At 42.4% G+C, this 12,456-nt stretch overlaps 2 protein-coding genes across 2 annotated transcripts in view; both read right to left on the bottom strand.

Annotated features, from left to right (window-relative positions):
* Positions 1-12,456, bottom strand: part of LOC121199043 (tumor necrosis factor receptor superfamily member 14-like) — a 751,306-nt gene that overhangs the window by 66,601 nt on the left and 672,249 nt on the right. The window lies entirely within an intron of this gene.
* LOC121198606 (trace amine-associated receptor 13c-like) lies at positions 3,698-4,937 on the bottom strand. Its single transcript, XM_041062875.1, has 2 exons — positions 4,762-4,937; positions 3,698-4,508 (listed from the first exon to the last, which is right to left on the bottom strand). The coding sequence occupies exons 1-2, from the start codon at positions 4,935-4,937 to the stop codon at positions 3,698-3,700; spliced, it is 987 nt and encodes a 328-aa protein (XP_040918809.1).

The following is a 12,456-nucleotide window of genomic DNA, read 5'->3' as shown; positions in this document are numbered from 1 at the left end:
CATGAAACCAGTTTGAGAGGACTTTAGCTTTGTGACATGGAGCATTATCCTGCTGAAAGTCCAGCTGGCATCATGACGACAGCCAAAGTTGTGAGAAAAGGCCAGGAGCAGTACACCAGTCTCTGTGTGTGTCTGCTTGAAGTGAGCTGTGGACCTCAAATGACTCTCTGTTTGTGATGATGCACTAAAACATAAATGTCCTTAAAGGATATGACTGGTGATATCCTACATTTTCCTTATTGCCAACAAATCCCATGAAAATAAAACAACAACGAATGTATCTAAAAAAAACCAGTATGGTTTGTGTGTCCAAAACCTTTAGCTTCTTTATCATACAGCTCCACTGTAACAACTATTGAAGACACATCAGTGAGCCATACTGTTCACTGGGTGACATCCTTCTTTACTATGAGCACACACATTAGTTCATTTTGACTCTGTCCTGGTGCTAGAGACAGTCACTAGAGTGTAGATGAATCCACCACTGAAAACAGTCCCCAACAAATGTTTGAGTCACAATTGTTACAAACTATAGTGACCAGCTTTTTAGAGCTGTTTTCAAAGAGTTACATCTTTAGTAGGAGCTGGTGGGTTTAGAGCCACAGACAGGCCAGAAATGATGACAGACAGCCTAACGTCTTGTTGTTGTTGTTGTTGTCAAAAGACTTAATGACAATAAGAAAAATCTGGAATAAAATCAGTTTTATCCTTTAAAATGTCCCAAAAAGCCTCATCAATACCGTATTTCTCTGTCATTCATGAGGGCTGAGAGTCACCTGACTGAACATTAAACTTGTTGCTCTCAGCTAAAACACTTTGCTCTAGTTTACAACTTGTCATCACTGAAAACTTGTAAATGTGACCTGAGCTGTATCAGTGAAACATCTAATAAAGCAGTGGTGCAGTTTGTGTCTGCACTTTCAACAGGCTCAAGTCATATCAATGTCTATGTCAGTGTTTGTTGAACTTGTAATAGTTTGTAGTTTTCATCAGTGAACAACAAAGGAGACAGTGTTGGTGTGAATGCAGAGGTGTGGTCAGATGGACAGAACAAAGAGCACCAGTTCATCTCCATATACATCCATGTTTGTTTTACTTTGTCTGTACATTATCACTAAATACTGCCTGTGTGTTATAGCAATGAACAGTTCCACTACACACACACACACACACACACACACACACACACACACACACACACACACACACACTTTTCCAGCAATGCACCTTGTTATCAGAGCTCATCATCATTATGAAGATTTTATTTTAGGATTACAAGGTGCTGCCCAGGTCATCACATTAAGCTGGTCTACAGTATCTAACTGTCTGGACTGAAATCTCAACTGTGGCTCACATCCATCATATCCATCCATGTCCAGCTTGGTGGGTTTGGGTCCTAACTGAGTGTTTCAGTGCATTGTTTAGTTTCAAATGGACCACAGCTTTACTGCTGCTGGAGACAGTGAGTAGAAGGAAATAACTGAAGAGAAACTTTAATAAGGGCCAGGTTGAGACAAGCTCATCCAGGTGTTGCTGCTTCCTGGTGAAACGTATCGCTAGTTCAATCTCGCATGTGCACACACTGCTGCTCAGTCTACTCCTGAGTTCTGATCACTGTGCAGCACTGGTTAGTCCCTATTATTTACTATACATTACGCCGTCCCTCCTTTGAGTAAGAAGATACACACCTAAATGCACACCTAAATCAAAGTTGGACAATGTGATACAAAGCATTCACTAAACTATAAACTCTTCTGTACCGGGCCATTAAACAGGACTGAGTGATAATATTAGCTCCTTCTATTATAAAGATTTCAGAGCTTATTGTTTTTACTTATTAACATCAGTCAAACAATAACATGACTCCGGGGGGACTACAACTTATACACATAGATGCTGAGGGTTATTCTGCTTCATTAGCAATCTATACATTGACTATAGGGTCTCTTAAGTCTTTTTAGTGAGATGACTGTTTAACCATCCTGCCTCTTGATATAGCAACAGCAGATGGTGTCTGCATTGTGGTGGTTTTGTCTGTTGTTGTTCTTTCCATCACGACTCTTTCCTCTGTGTTCTCTGTCATGTCTCCTTCTTTTTTTCTCCTCCTACTTGAGCTCAGCGAAAACGAGTGGTGAGGTCAGTTGATGCAGGTGTCGTCTCTTCCTGTGAAGAACTCCATTGCCGGTTTGAATGAGATAAGATCTTGGGTTGTTACATTGAGGTAACTCTGTAGCTGAAAAGGGTGAGTGAGGGATTTTTCTGTATAATGTGTTTGGCGGTACTTACAGGAAATATGGCCTTGTTGTGATATGCTGGGAGTTGTAAGCCTTAGCAAAGTCCAAAAACTGGTGCCCACTAAATTGTGGCCTATTATCAGACACCAGAATAGTGAGGTTCCACAATTCCGGTTTCCACTATTCTGGTTTCCAAGGTTTTTACCTTTGTTCTTTAGCTTTGCACCAGGACAGTCCAGTGCAGCACGTGAATGTTTCAACATGGGCTTTGTCTTTAATGTTTCATAAGTACATTAATAACACTGTTTTAAGCTCCACTGTTTATTGTGAACTAAACATCACTGTCCTGATCTCTGGCATCTGGCTGCACACATATCACTCTTGGCTTGCTGCTTGCCGCATCGAAAGCACTTTCCTTGGGCTGTGTTCCCCGGGCCTGAGTGCTACTGTCTGTGGGAACCTCTGCTTCTATTCAGGCCAGAGCTCCGGATGTCTAAAGTCAAAGTTTTCTGGTGGTGGAAACTTTGCCATGGTTAACCTCTGACACCATTTAATGTTTAATAAGCAGGCCCGACAGCAACCCTCAATTAAAAGCACCTGGGACAGCCATGAAGAAAACAACCAACTCAAGTTGAAGATAGATATCCCCTGTCTCCTGCCTTGTTGTATAATGGACCTGAGTGCCTTGCAGTTGGTATTGTTAATTTCAACTATTTCCCTGGGCGAAACTCCTAAGGTGGCGTTGTCTGGTTCGATATTACATGCTAAAGTTTATAACACTGACCCCCCTCGCAGTACATCGCCACACATGATTTTGTGAACACTGGGAACCTGAATTGTTGCTAACATGACTGGAATTTCTTACTCTGTGTTGTGAACTTCAGTGTAGGTCACATTTCTCTTCACCACTACAGCATACTTTGTTTATGAGTTGCCATCTTTACAGATGGGTGTCTGTCAGTATTATTGTGGAGGGTTTGTCATTAACTGCCTTGTCTGTAGTCTGTAGTTCTCTTTGTTTAATCTTTATTTACTCTTTTTTAACTTCAACACCTACTGATCTCTGATCAGACCATCATTTCTTTTTTTTCTGTTTAATACACAACTTATCTTATACCATAGAATCAATAAAGTGAAAACACTGTTTTAATATTTTTCTGTATTAGTTCATTTTCATGTGGGACAGTGAAATAAGGGGCAGTCATTTTAGATCTGATCATTCTGTGAATTTTATTTAACTTAGCTTCTATTTCATTGTGGTAAGTGGGATAATCTACATTATTTTCAGAATGTAGATAAACCATAGTTTAAAGATTACAACATTCAGTGAAGACTCAGTAGATACAGTTTATGTTTACAACATTAACAGATAGAGGATGAGAACAACAACATTTCTTTGTCTGGTCAGACAGAGACCTCTTCACTCCAGTGACTCAGCAACAGCACATACACACAGTTTTTCTCTACAGTACATTGGCCTCACAAGAGTGAGGCTGCAATATCTTCAGTGTGACAATGAGTTTAACAGATTTTCGAAACCAGGGGTAGAGAAAGGCATAGATCACAGGGTTTAGAAGGGAATTAAAATATACCAGAAAAATCATAAAGACCTCAGTTGAAGAGCCGATCTCGAGGGTGTAACCAGAGAGAGAGACACAGTAATACGGACAGTAACACATGAGGAACACAGCAACAAGGACACCCAGAGTCCTGGCTGCTTTCAGCTCTGATCTCTGAGCAGTTACAGTCGCTGAATGCTGCAGTGTGACAGCTGCAATGTGAGAGCGCATGGAACGAGCCTGAGACACAGCCACCACAAACACTCGTGCATACAGAACAATGATGGCAGCAATGGGGATGATAAAGCCTAACACCAGGTCAACAGCTCCTATTATGTAAATCACACATTCTCCATAGCAGGACCTGTACCTGCCTGGTTGTTTCAGGTTGTCATATAAAAGTAGAAAGCTGCAGAAAACAGAGTAAACCCAACACAGGAGAACACAGATTTGAACTCTCTTCTGAGTGATTCTGGTGGGGTAGTGCAGAGGGTCACAGATAGCCACATAGCGGTCAACTGATATGAGCACCATGTTCAATAGTGAGGCATACACAGTGATAAAAGGTAAAAGATAATACAGAGAACACACCAGGTCACCTAGAAGCCAGCAGGGTTCTGTTAGGAGGATTTGAAATGGCATCACAAGGAGGCCCACGAGGAAGTCTGATACAGCCAGAGAGAGGAGGAAGAGGTTGGTCGGGGTGTGGAGCTGCCTGCAGTGAGAGAACATCATCACTGTAAACATTATGAACAGTAACAGCACTGTCACCAATAGAAGCATGTGTTTTATAAAAGCAGTAATGACAGTTAAAGCTTCAGCATATCTAAACAGTGAATGTGGCTGTTTTAAATACTGCTTATGAACAAAAGTCTCATCAAACCAGCAGGGTGCAATGTTCAGAGGACACTTATGTCTCTGAATCTCACTACAGCAATATAACATCAATGCTAAGACATTGTCTCTGCCTGAAGTGGGAGATGGAGATGAGGACCAGCAGGTTGAGAGCCACAGTGAGCAGAGAGATGGAGGACAGCAGAATGTAAATGAGCATTGCCTCAGAGAGAGGGCGTGTGTGCTTCTTGCAGGAGGCATTGAGGAGCTGTGGAAAGCAGAGTTCAGCTTCCTCCAGGGTGTTCATCATGAGAGAGATGAGGAGGAGGAGAAGCTGCACAGCTCTCTGAGCAAAGTCCTCTCTCATCCAGCTTATTTATCTCTCCCCACATGGGTTTTTTTCCGGGCACTGGCTTCCTCCCACAATCCCAAAAAACATGCACTTTAGGTTAATTGGCTACTCTAAATTGCCCATAGGTGTGCGTGTGTGGTTGTCTGTCTTTGTTTGTCAGCTCTGTGATTGACTGGCGAACAGTCCAGGGTGTACCCCGCCTGTCACCAATAGTCAGCTGGGATAGGCTCTCCACGACCCTGACGGTTTAAGCAGTATAGAAAATGGATGGATGGATGGATGAACTCTAGTGGCTGCACCAGCTACGACCTTCTGATCTCAACACAGAGCAGCTGCCGCCGTGATTCACATCCTGATCGGGACGACCTACCCCTGGTGCATCAACAAGGGAGGTGGAAGCTGTTTTCAAGTTTTTCATTACACCTCTACATTACACCTTATTGACACCTCCCTCGACCCCTCAGGTTAAGAGTCTGGGTGTCATCCTCGACAGCATCCTGTCTTTCACTGCACACATCAATAACACTACCCAGTCCGCCGACTTCCACCTCCGAAAAATTAATTGCTTTCATTCATCACTCACCCCCAACAGCACTGCCATATTGGTTAATGCACTTGTCACATCCCGCCTTGATTACTGTAATGCACTTCTCTGTGGTTTACCCCACAAATCACTTCATAAATTTCAGCTGGTTCAGAACTCAGCCGCTCAAATCATCTCCAGAACTTCATGCACTCATCACATCACCCCTCTCCTTAAACAGCTCTACTGGCTCCCAATCCACTTCCGTATTGAATATAAGATCCTGCTCCTCACTTTCAAAGCTCTCCGTAACCTTGCTGCTCCATACCTTTTTGAACTCTTTCGTCCATACACACCTTCACGCACTATCTATCTATTTATATCTATATCTATATATATATTCATCTTTGTGTATTTTAAGTCTGTTTGAGGCTGTTTTGTATTTTATCTCTTTATATTTAAGTCACTTTTATATATTTTATACATTGTAATGTTGCTGAGGTACCTGAGGTATGGGGATACCTGTATATGTAAGGGGCACACATATACAGGTGCCCCCATACCTCGGTTCCTGCCCCCATTTCCACTCATCCCCCTGTGGTAGCTGTGGCCTGGCAGAGCGCTTTGTTTGGTGTGGCCGTGGCTTCCTTTTGCAGGACAGGATAGTTGTTGATTGTTGCAATCGTCGAGGCACCTGTTTCTGCTGATACAGCAAGGCTAGCGCTGGTGCCTGAGACAGTCAACAGGATAGAGTGTAGATGAATCCACCACTGAAAATAGTTCCTAACAAATGGGCTATTTCCTCGTGTTTGAGTCCCATTTGTTACAAAGTATAGTGACCAGCTTTTTAGGGAAATTATTGAACCTCTTTGAAAAAAAATGAAGAGCTGTTTTCAAAGAGTTACATTTGTAGTAGGAGCTGGTGGGTTGAGAACCACAGACAGGCCAGAAATTATGAGAGACAGCCTAACATTTTATTGTTGTTGTTGTTGTGGGTCTTTCTAAAAGACTCAATGACATTAAGGAAAATCTCTCTGTCATTCATGAGGGCTGAGAGTCACCTGACTGAACATTAAACTTGTTGCTCTCAGCTGAAACACTTTGCTCTAGTTTGCAACTTGTCATCACTGAAAACTTGTAAATGTGACCTGAGCTGTATCAGTGAAACATCTAATAAAGCAGTGGTGCAGTTTGTGTCTGCACTTTCAACAGGCTCAAGTCATATCAATGTCTATGTCAATGTTTGTTGAACTTGTAGTAGTTTGTAGTTTTCATCAGTGAACAGCAAAGGAGACAGTGTTGGTGTGAATGCAGAGGTGTGGTCAGATGGACAGAACAAAGAGCACCAGTTCATCTCCATATACATCCATGTTTGTTTTACTTTGTCTGTACATTATCACTAAATACAGCCTGTGTTGTAGCAATGAACAGTTCCACTACACACACACACACACACACACACACACACACACACACACACACACACACACACACACACACACACAGCCTTAATGTTTTCACACCTGCTTGTGTGTCAGATGATGACATCTCAGTCTCAGGTGTATCGCTCCAATCAGAGGTGCTAAAAAGCAAACACAGACCCACAGTTCATCAGCAACAACAACAGCAACAATAGGATTTTATTTTAGGATTACAAGGTGCTCCCCAGGTCATTACATGTTGTCCTCAGGGTCAAAAATGACCTGCCATCATGTTTTACAGCAGAGTAAACTTCCTCAATGATCTTTTTCCAACATTAGAAAAGTAAAACTTTGACTTTGTTCAGATTTCCATGACAGCTGTACACCACCAGGGAACAAAGATTGTTTTAATAATAATGCCATAATAAAAACATTAACACATCACAAAGAAGTACAAATGCACACACACACACACACACACACACAAACCATGAGAAACTGGAGGCCTGGAGAAGAACCAGGGGATGCGGGTTGTGCTTGATGTGACAGATGGACTGAGAGGGCAAAATGTCACAGTTTCTTTACTTCTTCTGAACTTGGCCAGCAGCTCCTGAAGAGGAAGATCACCATGGTTGGCACAGTTAGAAAGAACAAACCTGAACTCCCCCCTGCACTCCTCACAGCAAGGGGGGAGAGGTCTTCTTGTGGAAGTTTGCCTTCACCCCCACCACCACTCTTGTTTCTTACCTCCCAACAAGAACGTGGTCCTCCTGAGGACACTGCACAAAACAGCTGACAGGAAGGACAGGAAGTCAGCCATCATCCTGGACTACAACTGCAACAAAGGAGGCGTGGACAACCTGGACAAGGTTATTGGAACATACATCTGCAGGAGCGTGACTGCCTGCTGGCCCCTGGTCATCTTCCATAACATCACTGATGTGTCCTCATACAATGCCTTTATGATATGGAACAAGATCAACCCAACCTGGATGTCTGAGAAGAAGAACAGGAGGAGGGTGTTCATGGAGCAGCTGGGAAAGGCACTTGTAACCCCACACATTGAGAGAAGGAAGCGCCTCCCCCACACAGAAGCTTCTGGCTCTGCAGCACTTGTTAAAGCTGAATCTTGTCCTCAGATCCCTTTGCAAAGCTCCTGTGGGCACCTCTGACCAGGTTTGGTTCTGGTCTACCAGCTGACTTTGAAGAGACAGAAACCAACATGTGATGATGTGAAAGGCCTTGCTCATAGTGATGAACCTACAACAAAATATCACCTGAATCTGCAGCTCCCCTTGGCTTTATGGAGTTTTATAGAGTGTTTCAGTGCATTAATTAAACTGGACCACAGCTTTACTGCTGCTGGAGACAGTGTGTAGAAGGAAATAACTGAAGAGAAACTATAACAGCATAACCAAGCAGCTGCCACAGGGAAGGAGAAAGACACAGACTGCCAGCAGTAGTCAGAGCTTTGTGGACTGGGAGAGGCCCAGCTGAGATGGTGTATCCTCAAACAACGAAGTAGGTCCACCACTTCACTACATCTGGATGCAGGAAAATGCCCCACCAACTGAAACTGGTGTCTTCATCTCAGCGTGCATCAGAATTTCTACCATTATCACACATTGGACTGGAGTTTTTAAATTATTCCAAAACAATCAAATCACAACAACCGTTAAAAGAGGTCACTGCAGCAGAGCACCAATGACTGAAATGAGACCTGAGCAAATTCAAATTTAACTTGTTCATTTCCCCATTTCCATGACTAAAAAGGCTGGTTTTATGCTTTGGGGGCTGACTCAAAGGCTAACTCACAGACTGACTCACTGTCATAGTCCATAAATAATGTCAAGTTATGTTTTTGTCTTATGATTTCCGCTTTTATTTTGAAATCTTTTCTTCTTTTGTTTCAGGTTGCTTGCCCTTCCTTCATGTTTCCCTCCAGTCTGATTGTCTTCCCCGCCCTGATTGTTTCCACCTGTCTCCCATTACCTTGTGTCTATATATTGTCTGCGTCTCCCTTTGGTCTGTGCCAGTTCCTTTGTTAATAAAAACTTTATTTTCGATCCTGCTTCTTGGAGTCGTGCTTTTGGGTTCAGTCTTTTGCTCAGTTGTGACACTCATAGGCATTAGAGACAACATTTAAACTTGAGCAAGCTCTAACTATAAGATTTTTCAAAAAGGAAAGTTTTAAGCCTACTCTTAAATGTTGAGAGGGTGTCTGTTGTAGGGGCTGTGGCCAAGAGAATGAGGGAATAGACCAGGCAGACTTAAGAATGACAATATCCTTAAACAACAAAAACTCCCTGGTAAAAGAGTCTGCGAGGCCAGGAAACAAAGCACAACCAAAAATGTCCACTTTGAAAAAAACTCGAAACAAACATAAACTTGAAGGCAACACAGACTCTACTCGCATAACAACAGCAAGGAGGTTAGTGCATGAGGAAAACACAAGGAACACAGGAAGCTAATACAGATAGGATCACAGACAAACTGACAAAGAGACAGGGGAGCAACAACACTTAAATACACCGAGGGTAACTGGCAACAGGATGTCAAAATAAAACAGGAAATACTGAACAAAACTCAAGAAACCAAAACAAAAGTCCACAACGATTCCACAAAAAATCTGTAACAGTAAACAATGAATTCAACAAATGTCCAAGACAGTCCAAGAAGAGTTCAAACACAGTCACCAAGGCGCTGATAATAACAGTGTCCGCCTCCTTGACACAAACTGGAAGATGGTTCCACAGCAGAGGAGCGTGACAGCTGAAGGTTCTGCTTTCTTTGAGGTGAGTCTGCATTTTTGCAGTCTGCAGTCTGCAGATTTGAGTGGTGGATTGAAGATGTGGTAGTGTTGGAGCAGTGCTGGAGCATGGAACAGGGAGATGAAGCAAAGCAGGCTGAAATGGCTGGTGGCTGATGGTGGAACAGGGCAGGCAGAGATTCTCAATCCAGACAGAAGAAACTAAATGAGAACAGAGCTTGACTCGGCTGAGTACAGGATGGAAGGAGTGTGGAGCCTCAGGCACAGGTGAAACACAGAGTTAGTGGCATCAGGTGAGTACCAAGCAAAAACACTGGAAAAACAAAGAACTTGGCTTCAGCATCTGTACAGCAAAGGTGACTGAATGATTTCATGAAGCCTGGAAGAATGAGCCAGGGTTTATACTGAAATGGAGACAGACTGAAATGGGGACAAATGTGAAACATTAGGAGGGGACGCAATGGGACAAGCAGAGGGAAATGAGAGAAACAAAGCTGATACTAAAATCTATTTTATCATTGATTATGACGACTGTCGAACTCCTCACTGTGTTATTATGTAGAACAGGATATTTATCACTGTTGTGGAGCATGAATTTGCTGTTTTGCAGAGGTTTCTAATTGATCCACATAATTATATTTGTTACTTTGTTCTGCACAGCACCATCCACCACCAGTAAACTCATTGCTTATTCATGACAGACAGTTCAGTGTCCACACTTGCTCCCACAGATAAGCCTTCACAAACTCACCTTAATCAGGAGAGACTACAAGAAGAACGAAAGAAAAGGAAAACATTTGCAGAAACTTTATTGTGAACAGGTAGATTCAACCCCAGCTCTTAGACCCCAGCAGGAATCCTATGGATCAGAAGGAAATTTCAAGACACTGATGGTGGTGATGAAGAGGAATGGAGCCTGAAGTTGCTAAATCTTCTTAGAAGGAGACTTCTGATTGGAGGGTTTGATGGGAGAGGGCAAGGCATCCATGTTTGAGATGGTGAAAGGGACGGAGATGGTTTGCAAATTGTGGTGGAGCTGACATGACAGCTGAATGACAGCAAAGAAAGGTTTGACAGCTTCCGAGTGATTTGCTAAAGATGAGCGTGTCAGGTTGTGGTTGAATGAAGATCAGAATGAGCTGGTGGAGCTTAAACTGTAAACTGAGCAGGAACTGTACTTGTAACTTAGAGGGACTGCACAGGGAGAAAGTTTTCCTCACTGAACTTTGGCTAAGCTTAATTTTGGAAACAAACCCAGTCTTGGTGTCAGTAGCAACATGTTAGAAGACTTCCTGACTGATAGAAGCTTATGGTCTGTAGTCAACGGTTTGGTTTCTTTGGCTGGAGAGAACAATGTGATGGGGGCCTGGCCATCAGATCCTGAGTTTCAACTTCAGCAGGTCTGGAAAAGTCACAGTCTGTTTCCAATAATGTTTTGTCCGAGGTGAAAAGACTTTCACATGAGCCAATGTAAAAAAGTCTTCACTCTTCTCTCTGCAGGATGATGTTCATATGTGCAGAGACTGACACAGCACGTCCTCTGAGCTCACTTTAAATCTGCAAACAGAAGCATTATTTTGTGACACCACATCTGGTCTGGAAGCCAGTCATGGTCCAGAATCACACAATTTTCTAATTCCATGTCACTGTGAAACGGGAACAGCAAAAACAGTCTGTAAGTTTCAGTTCTCAGTTAATGCTGAGGTCTATAAAACAAAGATCACACACAACAACTTGTGATTAGTGTCACTGATGTTATTTTGTTGATGTACTGTGATATTTGTGTGTGTATTTCACTGGGGGAGTAGTTCAGCAGATTCTAGGATGTTTCTCATGTGTGGAGTCTGTTTCCTGGAGCCAGAATAAATATCATATACATTCATCCAAATCAATGGAGACTGAGTGAGAGTGTTTTCATTCATTCATCAGCAGAGCTCTGTGTCTGTATCTCTGCTGCAGGGTAGAGCCTCAGAACTACACAGCTGCAACTACAATAATACACCTGACTGATGACTGTAGAGTTGCATTGTGGGTAATGTAGGCACCATGTGTTGTTATAGGAGTGTAATACTAACTCAGTGTTTTTCTCTCTGAAGTACAAAGAGTCACATGCTGCTCTGTGGTGGATTTTTCCAACATTTGCCTTCACTTTCAACTTCTTCTTTGTGTTTAATGAACTGAAAACAAACAAAGTTTCATGTTGAACTTTATTCACAAGAAAAAGCTTCAAACTGTCCAGTGAAATGTAGAAGTGTGTAATTACACATGTTATATAACACATGTGGTTACTTCAGCATCACAATCAGGAACATTGCTGCCGTCATCACCATTAATTGTAAACATCACTTTGGATGCGACTGAACCAAACTGTGAAGTTTGATGCTCATGTTTTCATCAGAAACTTGTTTTGTCCAAATGACTGAACATAAGAAAATGAATGAATGAAACACAATCTGATGATTTTTATAAGGATGGAGAAACCATCATGAAATATTATGACCTTAAACAGTTTACAGCAGAATTTACAGCCTCTAATTTTCAAACAGAACAGATGAATTATCTGAGCAGGTCTGAAGAAGGCGTCCAGAAATGATATAAAAGAGTTACAGAGCTCTGAAGTTCACTGAACTCACTGTCATGTTGATGAAACCAGTCTGAGACTTCAGCTTTGTGACATGGAACATTATCCTGCTGGAAGCAGCCATTAGAAGATGGTGAACTGTGGCCATGAAGGGATGAACATGGTCAGTAACAATACTCAGA

The sequence above is a fragment of the Toxotes jaculatrix genome, chromosome 2, assembly GCF_017976425.1.
Source record: "Toxotes jaculatrix isolate fToxJac2 chromosome 2, fToxJac2.pri, whole genome shotgun sequence".
In the NCBI taxonomy this organism is placed as follows: domain Eukaryota; kingdom Metazoa; phylum Chordata; class Actinopteri; family Toxotidae; genus Toxotes; species Toxotes jaculatrix.
Note: the sequence above shows the minus strand (reverse complement) of the source record. Positions and strands in the feature narration are given on the sequence as shown.

Coding starts and splice junctions, on each gene's coding strand:
- LOC121198606 (XM_041062875.1), bottom strand. CDS start 4,937: ATGATGAACACCCTGGAGGAAGCTGAACTCTGCTTTCCACAGCTCCTC. Junction 4,509..4,761: donor ATCTCCATCTCCCACTTCAG/GCAGAGACAATG, acceptor CTCTCACTGCAG/GCAGCTCCACACCCCGACCA.